The following is a 16,115-nucleotide window of genomic DNA, read 5'->3' on the forward strand; positions in this document are numbered from 1 at the left end:
GCTGTAGAGTGCCAAAATAAATTGCTACATGCATATAGCTGGTCTGGCTCCTTCCCCTCTTTGCTCATGCTGCAACAAGGATAAAACAATCAAACATTATTTTTTATAGTGTACTCGCTTCAAGTCAGGGAAGAAAAAAACATTCTTAAAGCGGCTTTTAATCAAATTAGATTGGATTTCATTATTTCTAATATTCTCTCTTTTGGAGCCTCCTCATTCGGTGATCGTCACCGGGATATCTGTTCTGCTGTACATAGATTCTTAATCAAATCAAGGTGATTTTCCTTGCAGATCTCTATATTAGTAAAGCTTGATTTCTTATAACCATTTGAAAATTCATTAGAATCAAAAGTAATATGTAATCCACTATATAAACAATTGTTTCTTGGCCAATTCGCCACAGTGGGTGTGATCCATTTGTTTAGGCCATCATCATCAACATCATCACCATCATCATCATCATCATCATCAACATCGCCATATTCTGCGAATCCCCTCCATTGGCTACGAGCTATGTGCAAAGCAAACAACAAATCATTGCGTGTCATTTCGTGACTATTGCACGCAATAGGTAAGACGCATTTTAGTGCGACAGTGTGAGCGTAATCTTTATTTGTTAACCAACACAAGCTTGATGAGACCACAATAAACCAGAAAGCAATAACGAAGCATGGTTTGACACCTGATGCTTGGCTTAGTAAGCTTTTGCCGTATCGTACGGCTGAACACGGTGGTCTGTATTACAGGGTTGGGATGATCCTAGCTTTCACGGGTCTTCCCAAATACCTACGCCAAATCTGGACGCTTTGGCGGCGGATGGTGTCATACTCAACAAGTTCTACGTTGAGCCTGCCTGCACGCCTTCGAGGTCGGCTTTCATGACCGGCCGCTACCCAATACGCATGGGTAAGTGACTTGTGCGCTGCCTTATGCGTTTGTCGCTGAAAAATTGAAACCCAACTTCGAATGGGTCAAGCGAAGGTTTGCCCTCCACAGATTTTTCGAGGTGGTGCACTATAGGTTTTCGGCTTGTGCGTGTATCATATGGTCGTCATGGTTTATCATGAACAAGGATGCGCCCCCACCCCAAAAAAGGAGGGGGGGTATGAATACCAATCCGGTCTGTACAATGCATATTATTACTAAAGGTTTTGAGGCGGAGAAGAGTCCGACACCTGGGAGGATGAACTGATCCATTTTTTTATTACATGCTTACGAGGAGCCCCGCCCTTTGCCCTCTTCTTTGCGGTGTTGCATTTCCCGGCAAGGTTTTAACGCAGTAGATTCGACGTCCTACCGGGCCACAGTGTGGTCGCTTGCCTTCAACAGGTACAGCCGATAAGCGGCTTGGCTCATTTCATTGCCGATTGCAAAGTCGATTTGAGAACATCTTTTGATGCCGCATCTTTCAAGAAGCACCGCGACTGTTTTGCACGAGTACCGTGGGTGCGCCACCACGTTGTGGCCAATGACTTTGACCAAGTTCCAAACACCCAGGCGGGATGAAGACAATGCCTCGCAGTGATGATCAGCCGAGACGGGAAACTACTTTTCTTTCTTCATTAGTTTCCACGGTCAGGGAAGCTCGTTACAATTCCCAAGATTTTGCAGATCATTCGCGGCAGTAAAACACCTGGCAGTCTATGCTGGTAGCCACACCGTGAGCTTGCTGGTTACGAGTTGTGTTGGTGGCAGCGCTCATGTATCTTTGCGGTCCTCGCAGTATTACGTTAGAGGTCAGTCATCTACTGTCACGTCTCCGTGACCTTGATTCTTTAATGAGACGCAACGTGGCATGCGATTGGCAGACAGAGTGGAAATTTCTGATGATGACTTCTCTCACAATTAGCTCATTGACGTCAGGTAGAAGGGGTTCGCCCCTATACATGTGCTGCCTCAACAGCTGTCCACGCCTCTTCTTCTCTGACAGTGCGACTCGGAAATCATACATCACGTGTTTTCAGATGCCACAGATGCCACACCAGTGACAGTCCCTCCAGGGCTAGTTGGTATGGTATGACGAAAGTTATAGCGCGAGAACAAAATGACGACAGAGAGACAAGGAGACACAAAGGACACGCAATACTGCAAGGACCGCAAGAATACATGGGCGTTGCCACCATGTCGTGTTCTTTGTGTCCTTCTTGTCTCTGTGTCGTTGTTTTGTTCTCGCGCTATAACCATCGCCCTCTAGGGGTTCAGTAACAGCTGAAGATGATGATCATGCTGCCAGTGCTACAGTGTATAGTAGATGATGCAGTGTCAAGGCGTCTGCTGCTTTGCAGTTTCCTGATGAGCTCCATAAAGTGGTTTACTTACGTGTCATTCGACTCTTCTCTCGGCTTTTCACTTCACCATTATCGACTTTGGGGTAGCACTGACTTGCTTTTATTTTGATTGCTCTACAGAGTCCACGACGTCTGTGTCAGTGTTCTTGTGCTTACGTTATAAAAGTGTCTGGTTCTCCTGCAAAAAGTGCATCAGTAGTCGGTGCAAAACAATTGCGTACTGTGCACACGGCATGCCACCACTGTCCAAGCAACTAGTACAAAAACCGGATTTGCTCGTACACGTTCCACAGCCTTGATACTTGCGACCATGCCTCAATTGTTTAAATGTCAAGAAGAAGGCTGTCTATGTAGACATCGATGAGGAAATACATTCAGTCAACCCTTTCGTTGTGCCCTTGACGGTGACGCTGCAGTTCCCCTCAGTAGGGCGTGTTACTTCGATGGCTATCTTTATAGCATTAGCCATAACAGGCTTGAAAGTCTCAATGTGCTGGAGCTTAGGGTGCGCCTGAATGGTCGCATGTTAGTGCTCCCATGAACCCGGCTACTCTTGGTTCTCGCTGCTGAAAACGGGTGTTTGGAGCTTTGGAAAAGTGTGTAAGAGGCTAGGGGCTCATGGCGTTTGCCTTAGGGGAAGGGTGTGACGGTGTTTTCTGAGTGGGTAGCTACTATAATATTTTTTCGAACTATTATGAAGAAAGAACAAAAGGGAAGAAAGAATCAGATGAAAAGACTGGGAAAGCAATAGGAAGAGAGAGAAAGAAAAAAATGGACACAAGAAACGATATAAAGGCCAAAGGTCGCGACAGAAAAACAGGAGAGAGAATGAAGATAAAGAAACAGTCGGTCTGTCCCCCGATTCAGCCACCCAGCGAGAGTTTAGGCCCTTGATCAACGCCCCACCATTTTGACCTGGTGGCTGTGTTCATTCTTAAGAACATGGTCGATCAAGAAGCAAATATTACCCATATGCGGGGTGCAACATGAATATGTAAGTATTAGGTGGTCCATTTCTTTACTAAAGGTGCATAAATACGTAATATAAAGACCCCAGTGTTTCTTACGCTGCAGTGACAACGCACGAAAAAGCGGGTGTTTTGTAGGCTCCGCTCAGATGAAAGGTTGCTGAAACCTACCAGTGGCTGTGCGTTCCACACAAGAGTTGGTTCCCCGACTTTATTATCAGATGGCGTCCCTATTTGACGCAGTGCCTCCACACAGAAGACTACCGACTTTCGACGATATTTGCAGGCAGACATGTGGCCATTTTCTTTCGTTTCACATGCATCTGTAGTAAATAAAGAAACGCGAATATATTGAATAGAACGCTCGGAGCTGTCTAGTCTGACGTCTGGCTACACGATCTACAACTTTCTTCGAATCGTTCGCCCAGCTTTTTTGTTTCAAAAGTTAGACAGGTGGCCTATTGAAGCAGTTATTCAGAACACAAAAAATTGCATTGCTCACTTTAGGCAGTGGTCAGCAACGCCTGCTTTGATCACGTCATTCTTCACTATGGCGGTATATTTTAAAACACTGGCTATAACTCACAGGCGCACCCTACATATATCACGAAGCTTTCCTAGTTTTTTTATAGGTTTGCACTCCTGTTATGTTCTCATCTTGTTCTGGCTTTCTGGCTGTACCGTTGCGAACGACTGTCACCTATTTAGTTAACACACACACACACACACACACACACACACACACACACACACACACACACACACACACACACACACACACACACACACACACACACACACACACACACACACACACACACACACACACACACACACACACACACACACACACACACACACACACACACACACACACACACACACACACACATATATATATATATATATATACATATATATATATATATATACATATATATATGTGTGTATGTGTGTGTGTGTGTGTGTGTGTGTGTGTGTGTGTGTGTGTGTGTGTGTGTGTGTGTGACGCTATGATGAATAGGTAACATGGCCTGGCTCATACGCCATGTTTATTCTATTCTGCCTTCTTCCTCTTCTGCTTCTACAAACCATCCATACCATCATATGTCACATGATTCCCCCTCTCCCCGAAAGAAGGCATGAGTAACAACTTACAAACAAGAAAAAAGTAAACAAGGAATGGTTTAGAAGTCACAAATGTCAAAATAAAGAGGTAGTTTCACAAGTTTTAAAATGCACGCGTTGTCGTCTTCGTGGCTAAGACTTGAGGCGAGAGTGCAGCAGTCCGATGATATCAATAAGAGATCTGGCGGGCGACGCTGATGGTTGTGTCCTGGATAACACAATAATGCTTTGCACGTGAAAATAGCGGAAATCGCAGCCGGCATTCTTGTGAAGAACAAAGGAGGTTCAAACACCTTGCAGAATCGACAGTTCTGATATCGCAGGCATCGAAGTTTTCGTCGTGGCACAGGCCGCGCAGGCAGCTTGCGTGCGCGTTGATCGTGGTTGATTGGGCGCTGCCTGTGTTTCTGCCAAGTACAAGGGGTGCTTTTGTAGCTTTTGGATATTTTTCTATGGCGATGTAGCAGATGTTTTGATTGAAGGCACATTCTTGATCTTTGGTGGAGAATGTATCCACGACGATGGACCTTTTTGCAATGTTCTTTAAGTCTTAATAGTGCACTGAATGACGTTTTTTTTCCATCGTTGACAATGTTGAAGTATACGTTGACCTTGTAATTTCTTCGTTTCTTCAACTCGCTTGTGGTTCGACATTGATCGTGGTGCGCCAGGATTCTTAGCGAGTTCTCCGCAGGCTTTTACGATGCCAACCAATGCAACTGTTTTCGGCGCAAAACAATGTGGCGGGTTTCGCGCACTTGAATTTTCTGTATTTATAAACCGTTCATTGGTTGCCTGAAGAGTACTTATGTCATCAGAAGTCGCACATGTGGTTTTCTTTTCATTATAGTCAGTGAGGTTGTATACTATAGATTCACGTCGCTTCGATCTTGTGATTGATGAACACTCCACGCTTCTGCAGAACTTTTTTCTTCACAAGATGCTGAGTGTGAATGCTTCTGTCTTTGTGGAACTGCTGAGCTGAATGCATTGAACAAATGAGATTTCTGTGAACATTCGTTGTCTGGTTTGGTTTCATGCGGATTTACTAATTCGTCATGCGTAAATGCCGTCGCGCGTCCGAAGCCGTGTGGGACATGTGTGCGACACGAAGCAACAAGTGATTCGGATTGTTCAGTAACACCTGGGGTGTTATGGTGCCGTAAACACATTGGAAACGGCGATTTGATCGTCCGTGAAAAATCTAACTGTAAGTTCAGTCTTTTGGCAAAATGGTCTACATTACTATCAGCATACGGTGGCATTACCTTATCTGCTGTGACGTGCAAGTCCATAGTTGATGCTGTAATGCGTGAAGTGTATTCGGATGAGTCATATGATGGTATAATGGTGGAATATTTACTCTCAAGTCCTGTTTGGGAAATACGCTTTCTGCGGGAAGACTTCGCGTAACTGTGATGGTTGAGTTGAAAAGCCTTCACCTGACGAGGTATGGACAGGTCTTCATCGTATTCTTTGAAACGGCTGATCATTTCTTCTTTGATCTTTTTCCAAGACTCCTCGTTCTCGAAGATGTGGGTGAGGTAAAACTTGAATGCGTCACCTGAGATGTAGTCAGTGAAGTTTATGATCATCTCCCGTTCAGACCAAGATGCAACGGTAGCGTGGAGCTCGAACATGTCGAACCAGTCTTGTACGCGTCCATCGTCCGCTGCTCCGGTGTACTTGGGGAAGGGAAGGTCAGTAGATGCTTCTGACATGATGCTGGTCGATGTGTACTGCTAGATACTGGTTTGGTAGTTAACTTATGGTCAGGGCGTCTTGCGGAGAACCTCGTCGATGATGTGCGAGTGATGAAGGGGCTGCCAGGTCTTCATCCTGTCGACTCGTGTGACGCTATGATGAATGGGTAACGTGGCCTTGCTCAAACGCCATGTTCATTCTATTCTGCCTTCTTCCTCTTCTGCTTCTACAAACCATCCATATCATATGTCACACACACACACACACACACACACACACACACACACACACACACACACACACACACACACACACAAACACACACACACACACACACACACACACACACACACACACACACACACACACACACACACACACACACACACACACACACACACATATATATATATATATATATATATATATATATATATATATATATATATGTATATATATATATATATATATATATATATATATATATATATATATATATATATATATATATATATATATATATTGTCACGTGATCACAGAACGACCACAACGTCTGTTCACAGGAGCAGCACTGGACGTCGAGCCGAACCGAACGTTAGAGCACGAGCACACACCAACCGTCTTCTTCTTCTTTCACACCATGGCACATACTCGCATTGGCAGGGCTAAACCTCGTTCAATGCCTGTGGCACTACCCCCCCTTCGAAAAAAAAAAGTACCACCCCGATGACCAATGCCGATTAAAAGTTAAAGTAGTCGCGTACACGCACAAAGACGCGTGAAGAAGCAGTGTCAGGTGGCTCGGGGGTAGTGTGGCTTCATCCGTGACACATGAACAATGTCGGCCTGTTGGGAACGTCGAGATCGCTGAGCTGTGTCTTCAAGCAGAATTTCGTAGTTGACATCTGTGAGGCGCCGTAGTACTCTATAGGGACCGAAGTAGCGGTGAAGTAACTTTTCCGAGCGGCCCCTTTGGCGAACGGGTATCCACAGCCAGACCAGATCACCGGGTTGGTAAATGACATGGCGATGACGGGAGTTGTACCTCTGCGAGTCGATTCGTTGTTGTTTTCGGATCCGCTTGAGTGCAAGCTGGCGGGCCGCGTCGGCGAGCCGGATAAAGTCGTTCGCATCAGTAGTAATATCGGTCGTGTCAGGCAACAGCATGGCATCAAGCATCGTAATTGCTTCTCGGCCGTGAAGCAACCGGAATGGAGTGAAACCCGTAGTCTCTTGAACCGCAGTGTTGTAAGCGAACGTTACGTATGGCAAAATTGCATCCCAGTTCTTGTGATTACGGTCGACGTACATGGATAGCATGTCAGCGAGCGTCTTGTTTAATCTCTCCGTCAGACCGTTGGTTTGTGGATGGTATGCGGTTGTTTTGCGATGAGCTGTTCCACTAAGTCTCGTGACGTCTTGCATCAATTGGGCTGTAAAGGCTGTTCCACGGTCAGTGATAAGAACTGTTGGCGCTCCATGGCGGAGGACGATGTTGTTGATAAAAAAATACGCAACCTCATTGGCGGTGCCTCGTTGTAGGGCTTTCGTTTCGCAGTACCTCGTTAAATAGTCAGTAGCGACTACGATCCAACGGTTGCCATCATGTGACTTCGGGAAGGGCCCAAGCAAGTCCATGCCGATTCGTTCAAATGGTTGTGACGGGGGTGCAACAGGCTGTAATAAACCAGCAGGGCGCACAGGTGGGGCTTTACGGCGCTGGCAATGATTGCATGTTTTAACGTAATGCTTCACATCCTGGGTGAGCTTTGGCCAGTAGTAGCGAGTCCGAATCCGGGCAAGGGTGCGTGCGAATCCTAGGTGGCCGGACGAAGGCTCGTTGTGGCAGGCAGATAAAATGTCAGCACGTAGCCCTGGTGGAACGACGAGGAGGTACTCAGTCGCATAAGGTTCGAAGTTCTTTTTGTAGACGATGTCGTTGCGGAGACAAAATGACCCTGAACGTGCAAATGCCGATGGTGGATTCGAGCTGCGACCTTGAAGGTATTTGATAAGTTGTTGGATCTCTGAATCATTCCACTGTTGTTGGGCCAAGTCGGATTCACTGACTGCACAAAGAAAATGGCCATCGGTATCATCGTCCCTTGATGTCGTCGCGAGGGGTGCGCGCGAAAGGCAATCAGCATCAGTGTGCCTGCGGCCCGACTTGTAGACGACTGTAACCTCAAATTCTTGAAGGCGTAAGCTCCACCTCGCGAGGCGCCCTGAAGGGTCCTTGAGATTGGCCAGCCAACAGAGGGCATGATGGTCCGTAACTACTCTGAATGGACGGCCATACAGATACGGTCGGAACTTTGTTATCGCCCAAATAACAGCAAGACATTCCTTCTCCGTGGTCGAGTAGTTAGTTTCCGCAGATGACAAAATGCGGCTAGCATAAGCGATGGGACGTTCAGCGCCGTCTTGCCACTGGACGAGTACTGCACCAAGACCGATGTTGCTTGCGTCAGTGTGAAGTTCGGTGGTGGCATCTTCATCAAAGTGCCCTAGTAAGGGTTCACTCTGAAGGCACTGCTGAAGCTGGGAAAAGGCGGCTCTCTGCTCTGGACCCCACACAAAAGGAGTATCCTCCTTCGTTAAACGGGTAAGGGGTTCAGCGATGTTGGCAAAGCTCTGGACAAAGCGCCTGTAGTAGGCGCAGAGACCCAAAAACCGGCGCAAATCCCGTTTGTTCGAAGGTGGAGGAAATGCAGCAACAGCCATGGTCTTTTCTGGGTCTGGTCTAATGCCATCGTGACTGATAAGGTGGCCGAGGAACTTTAGTTCTTCGTAGCCGAAATGACATTTCTCCGGTTTTAGAGATAGGCCTGCGGATCGAATAGCGACGAAGACGGACTGAAGTCGTTGTAAATGTTGCTCAAATGTTTTGGAAAAAACAACGACGTCGTCTAAATACACGAGGCAGGATTCCCACTTCAGACCGGACAGGACGGTGTCCATCATCCTTTGGAACGTTGCCGGTGCAGAGCACAATCCAAATGGTAACACTTTGAATTCGTAGAGGCCATCGGGAGTTATGAATGCTGTTTTTTCCCTGTCCCGTTCATCGACCTCGATCTGCCAGTAGCCGCTGCGTAAATCCATTGAGGAAAAATATCGGGCATGTCGAAGTCGATCCAGTGAATCATCTATGCGTGGGAGAGGGTAGACGTCTCTCTTCGTCACTTTGTTGAGCTTCCGGTAATCGACGCAAAATCGAAGAGTGCCGTCTTTCTTTTTAACACGTACGACGGGTGACGCCCATGGACTGTTCGAGGGTTGGATGACGTCGTCGTCGAGCATCTGTTTCACTTGAAAACGTATTGCCTCTTGTTCTTTTTGCGACACGCGGTAGGCGTGCTGTCGTACAGGTCGTTCGGTAGGGTCCGTTATAATGCGGTGCTTCACGGTTGGGGTCTGCTTGATTTTGGAGGTGGACGCAAAGCAATCACTATACGTACGTAAAATCATGCGTATCTGGTGTTGCTGCGCACAGGATAGCTGGCAATTCACGTCAACCGTACTGGCTATATCAGAGTTACCTTCGGCAGCAGTGGCAATCGGAGCGATAGTGGAACATTCTGCGTCATCGATGGCTTCAAAGTTCGCGATTGCTGTTCGCTTTGCTAAGTGTTGGTACTGGCCGCCGAAATTCGTGATCAGAAGCTGAGTCCGCCGATGTCTCAGTTTGACGATAGCACGCGCGACACAAATCTGCCGAGCCAAGAGCACCGAGAGGTTAGTTTCCGCGATGCCACTACTCTTGTTGTCACAGTCGCTCTCCACCGTTACCAACATACTGGCTCGCGGCGGCAGTGCGATGGTGTCGTCAGCAATTCGAAGTGTTGTGGTCGGCGCAACTGCATCCTTTCGTAGGGCTGTATGGTCGTTGGATAACGTTATGAGCAGGTCGCGAAGGTTAATAATGGCTCCATGCTCGCGGAGAAAATCCATTCCGAGAATCAGGTTTTGGGAGCATTCGCGCAATACAACGAAGGAAACAATGTACGTCGACTCACGAATTCGGAGGCGGGCAGTGCACATTCCTAGTGGTGTCAATAGGTGACCTCCCGCAGTCCGGAGGTTGGTTCCATGTCCCCAAGGTGTCGTTACCTTTCTTAGCTGTGCAGCGAGGTCAGCGCTTATAACAGAATAATCGGCACCCGTATCTACCAGAGCGGTCAGCGGGTGGTTGTCGAGAAGAACAGAGATACGAGCAGAGACCTGTTTGTCGTCGATGGCACACGTCGGTGAAAGAATGTCGTTTGATGTCGGCAGGCAAATCGGGGGAGGGTCTTGTAACGGTCGATCAACAGCGGCCTCACCCCCAGAGGTCGCTGTTCTTAGTTTCCCCGGCGCGGGCTTGTGGATCTAGGTGATCTTCCTGCAAGGACGTCCGCAAAGGTTGATTGTTGGCCAGGAGACGTGGAACGCCGTGGAGATGGTGAGCGGGATTGGCGACGCGGAAAGTTCGAGGATCGTTGGCTTGCCAAGTATTCGGCGATAGCACGGGGCCGCTCACCATCTCTGGGTCGACGAGCATCCGGACGAAAGCCGGGAAGACCCATGCGCCTGTAGGCGCACTCACGGTAGATGTGACCTGGTTCACCACAGTGATAACAAAGAGGCCGGTTGTCGGGAGCACGCCATACACTGGATTTCCGTGTAAGGGGTGGGTTGCCGTACTGCGGTGGTCCCGAGTAGAACGACGGTGCCGTCTGCAGGGTGGGCGGACGGGACGGATAGCCAACAGCCGGTGCAGGAGTACGCAGTGCTTCCGCGTACGTTAATAGCGGAGCTTCGGCTGGACGCGGGGCCGTCATGGGTTGAACTTCGGCTGCACGCAGAGTCGTCATGGGGTGCACCAGCTGCCGGACCTCTTCGCGAACGACATCCGTTAAAGCAGCAACATGGGGCGGAGAAGACACCACGTGCAGCTTTTGCAGCTCCTCGCGCACAATACTGCGCACGAGCTCCGTCAGGTCTTTTACAGTCGTGACGTCAGGTGTTTGTAGGGCCGACGACACTGACGAAAAACTGCCAGGACGTTCATACTGGTACGAACGCTGCCTCAGCATTCTCTCCATTGTCGTGGCTTCGCGAAGGAAATCCTCTACAGTGCCGGGAGGGTTCCGCACTAGTCCCGCGAACAGCTGCTCCTTCACTCCACGCATTAGGAGGCGCACCTTCTTTTCTTCCGTCATTGAAGAGTCGGCTCGCCTGAACAGCCGCGTCATGTCCTCAACGAACATGGCAACACTCTCGTTCGGACGCTGGTTTCGGGAATTGAGGAGTCGTTCCGCTTGCTCCTTTCGGTCAGAGCTTCGGAAAGTATTTCGCAACTGGTTGCAAAACTCTGGCCAGGTTGTCATAGTGGCTTCATGGTTTTCGAACCAAGTGCGTGCAGAGTCTTCGAGATAAAAGTAGACGTACCGAAGCTTTCGCTGCTCGTTCCACTCGTTGACGCTGCCGCAACGGTTGTAGTCGTCGAGCCAGTCATCGACGTCCTCATAAGGGTCACCGTGGAACGGCTTCGGAGTACGCGGGACGTTGAAGAACCACGGAGGAGGCAGCGTTGATGTTTCTTGGGTTTGCGTTCCCGCACTAGCCATAGTACTGCCGAGTTGAGGAAATGGTCCGAATTCAGGAGGTAGGCCTAGTTGTCGCCTGCTACGCCGTAGGTCAGCTGGTTCTTCCAAGTCGTGGCTAGTGTCGGGACCTTGCTGCTGATTGCAGTGCATACAACACTACCCAGCACCTCCACCAGAAAATGTCACGTGATCACAGAACGACCACAACGTCTGTTCACAGGAGCAGCACTGGACGTCGAGCCGAACCGAACGTTAGAGCACGAGCACACACCAACCGTCTTCTTCTTCTTTCACACCATGGCACATACTCGCATTGGCAGGGCTAAACCTCGTTCAATGCCTGTGGCAATATATACATATATATATATATATATATATATGTATATATATATATATATGACGCTATGATGAATGGGAGACGGGGCCTGGCTCATCTGGCTCATACGCCATGTTTATTCCATTCTCCACTTCTACCAACCATCACTTCATACGTCACATAATTCCCCCTCCCCCCGAAAGCTGGCACCGGTTACAAACTACAACAAATTTAAAACGGAACAAACAAAATAATGGCCAAATTCGCAGTTTCACGTTCCGACGGAGTTCCACAATCTCACTAAATCTTCAAGGCCGAGGGAGCAGTCCGGTGATTTTTATGACGACTCTGGTGGACGAGTTTGACTGTTGCGTTCCGGACAGAGCGGGCTACACATGGATACTGATAACACTGCTTGAACTCCTCTGGGGACTGAGCAAGGATAGAACGCATTGTTGCATCGGCAGCTCGGATGTCGTCGGGGTTGTATTTTTCGTCGCGACTGGTGCAATCCTGAAGCTTGTTGCTTTCGTGCCTTTTGACAGACAGTGATGAAGTACCTGAGTGCTTGCGGTGTGCAAGCAGTGCTTCCGCGTCTTTCTCGGCGTTTTCTGTGGTGGTGCAGTCGGTGTAATAGCTGAGGCAGGGAGTGTCTCTGGTGACTTTTTTTTGTGCGAAAGTGTCTGACGTCTTAAATTGGTCTTTGTTTTCGAGATATTATTTTCTGATGTTCTTTTATGGTTGAGTGCGCTTCCGTTGATTTTTGCGTTCGTCGATGCCCTCATTGCAGTCTCTCTCGTTGTAGCATGAGTTTATGAACTTGGGTTTGCTTGCTCTCCTGAGGCTGCTCAAGAGATGGCTGTAGTGGCGCCCCTTCCGGAATGGCGCATTCATTTCCTTCGGTGTTTGACGTGTCCTGTCGACAGCTGATGCTTGGTGAATTGGTGTCTTGCTTGTCGGGCATAGTTGGTAATGCGTCATCATCGCTAGCAGGCTCTTCAGAGGCTTCGGTGACGTGGTTCATTACGCACAATTCCGAAAGGCAACTGTGTACGAGGTTTGATGTATCATGTACTTCTGAATTTGTTTGATTCATGAATTGGTGAGCTCTGCATGTGGGCACCATAGGTGACATAGCATTACTAGGTTTGAACTCCAGATTTTGGCAAGTTTGCGGTGCCGTACAAATGACAGGAAGCTCTTCAGGGGTTTCTTTTTTGCTTTTCGCTGCGAGTGGTTCTTGCACCTGGTCATCTGCCATGAATACGGCGTCCTTATAAGGCAAGTGGTGAGCGTTAGGAGCGCATGAAGAACCGCGTGACGAAAACCTAGGTGGTGGACCACGTACGCGAGACGAAGAGGGAAGGGCATCAGGTGGCTGAGCAACGTCTCGTGTCATATGCTGAAGCGATGACTTCGGAAATGCCAACTTTCGCGCAGAAGGGTGGCGCGCTTGACGGTTGTGTTTTTTTTTTTAGTACACGCATGACCTTCTGTAAGTAAACTGCTGTGCCCCTTCGTATTGAGGCAGTTGTCGATTCGCGCTGGGCTTTAGAATGGTTGGGGACTGCTTAGGAAATTGACGATAGGGTGCGATTGTCTCTAGATGGTTGGCAATGAGTACGTCTTGGTCATAGTCGTTAAAACGGGTAATCATCTCCTCTTTGATTTTTTGCTATGACTCGTCGTTCTCGAATATATGGGTGAGGTAAAATTTAAATGCCTCACCGGTGACGTAGTCGCTGAAGTTCGTTACCATCTCCCGTTCCGATCAAGATGCAGCGGTAGAGTACGGGTCCATCGTCCGCTGATCCGGTGTACTTAGGGATGTCACGGTCGTCTGATGCTGCTGTCATGATGCTTGGTAGTCTTGGTGGCCCGCGTTCGGTCACTGCGTCTCGCTGAGGTCTTCTATGATGATGGCCGGGCGATGAAGTGGTGGCGAGGTCTTCATCCTGTCGACTTGTGTGACGCTATAATGAATGGGAGACGTGGCCTGGCTCACACGCCATGTTTATTCCATTCTCCACTTCTTCCTTCTAAACTTCTACCAACCATCACTTCATACGTCACACACACACACACACACACACACACACACACACACACACACACACACACACACACATATATATATATATATATATATATATATATATATATATATATATATATATATATATATATATATATATATATATATATATATATATATATATATATATATGTACGACGAATTGTTTACGGGACCCCGAGCAGTTAAAGGCTTAGGACTTCCTGAAAAGCTCTTTTTTGCCCCACACCGAACCGCCAGTGCCAGGAGGGACCGTCTGATCGGGAGGAATGCGCTAGTGAACGGAAACATACACAGACCGCTGACATCAGAAAGGTGAAGGGGAGAGGGGGGAGAGAGATGGGGGGAGTGGAGGGAAAAGTGGAAGGGGGGCACCCGAGGGGCGTTCACCGTATATTATTTTTATCTTTTTCCTTTTTTTCTTTCCTTTTCTTTTCTTTTCTTTTTTTTCTTTTTTTTCTTTTCTTTTCCCTCTTACCTTGCCCTCTGATTTGAGATTGTATAAAGCTGAGCACCGACAAACTGTATCTTTATTCCTGATGAAGGCCAGACTCTAGGGCGTAACGTCGAAATAAACCATATATATATATATATATATATATATATATATATATATATATATATATACATATATATATATATATATATATATATATATATATATATATATATATATATATATATATTATGTGCCTACACAAAGCAGCAAAACCAAAAAGAAAATGCGAGCAACACCAAGAAGAAAGAAAATGGGGGAAACTCTGGAGGTTGACTTTGACTTTGATGAGTGTAACGCGACAGCATAATGAGACCGTGATTGTATCACCTTTGCAATCGCTAGGCTGGCTTCACGTCTCGGTGGAGACATACAACATGCTGCAAGAAAACCCATATCGCAGAAGCCCTCCGGGTTCGTTATCCATGCGTGAGGTGCGACGAAACACATTCACAAGCCCAAATGGTGAGGCGATGCCACTTAAAAGTGTGACCATCGGCTCTTCGCACCATCTAGCGGGTGTTGCGTCAAACCACTGAAGAAGCCCCATGATGTGCGTACCATAAACACTAAATGATACATCAACACTAAATGGCTCACTGTTAGTATACTAGAAGACGTACGTGGCATCGCGGCGCGCCTTTGTGCTTTGTGCCATAGAACAAGCAGGTGGCTGGTTTGAAACCTTAGTCCCACTGGAACCGAAGATTTTTATACTCTTCTTTATTCGCATTTACGTCAAATTTTGCTCACGGTAAAAATATGATTTCAGCTCACAAGGTTATAATTTCTCAAGAACATGCTTATTAATGCTACCACGCTAGTGAGAGAGGCGACCTATATACGCTAATTTGCGGAAGTTCAAGCAAGATTTTCATTAAGAACAACGGTATTGGCATAATGTACTTTTTCAGGCAACTTTGGCATCAAACACACAGTGCATGGCGCAGTAACATTATCTACACATGAAACACACCTATTCATACAATTATCTAAAAGGAAATGCCACAGTACCTAAGAGCATCGCTGTTTAGAGGGAAAAGACTACGCAGCAAGTGCACTCCAGTTTTTTTGTAATATACTCTCGTGTGTCATGTTAGGTTTCTATTTCTTGCTTTCTCCTAGGTACTCAGGGATACCCAGTCGATATAGGCCAGCCCTGGGGACTCCCCTTGGATATACGTATTCTGCCCCAGTACCTGCAAGACCTTGGTTACGAGACCCATTTAGTAGGAAAGGTGAGAATTTTCTAGTTCTTAACACTAGCGCAAACAATTAACTTTGCGCCCGTGCGCAGACAAATCACCTGTGAAGATACGTGTATTGCAAGCCACCCAAGAGTCATACTCCAGGTCTGCCAGTCTATAGCGACTGTCTTCACTACCATCAGCTTACTCTTGTCTTAAACCTTACTGACCACTTATACACAATTGTAATTATATTATGTAGATCCCACTCAGGCATGATCTCTGTTTTGTCATTGTTCTTGTCGTGTTATAACGAGTCTTTCCCAAGTTCTATTTTAAATCAGCGGTATTGTTACAGTCGTC

General features: G+C 47.3%; 1 protein-coding gene across 1 annotated transcript in view; it reads left to right on the forward strand.

Moving 5' to 3' along the window:
- The window catches only part of LOC119179622 (arylsulfatase B), a 66,256-nt gene that overhangs the window by 29,202 nt on the left and 20,939 nt on the right, over positions 1-16,115 (forward strand). Inside the window, exons 3-4 of the mRNA XM_075868214.1 lie at positions 747-906; positions 15,691-15,803. Coding sequence (XP_075724329.1) covers positions 747-906; positions 15,691-15,803 — 273 coding nt within the window. The remainder of the gene's footprint in view (positions 1-746; positions 907-15,690; positions 15,804-16,115) is intronic.

This window comes from Rhipicephalus microplus, chromosome 7 (assembly GCF_043290135.1).
Source record: "Rhipicephalus microplus isolate Deutch F79 chromosome 7, USDA_Rmic, whole genome shotgun sequence".
NCBI classification, from domain to species: Eukaryota; Metazoa; Arthropoda; class Arachnida; order Ixodida; family Ixodidae; genus Rhipicephalus; species Rhipicephalus microplus.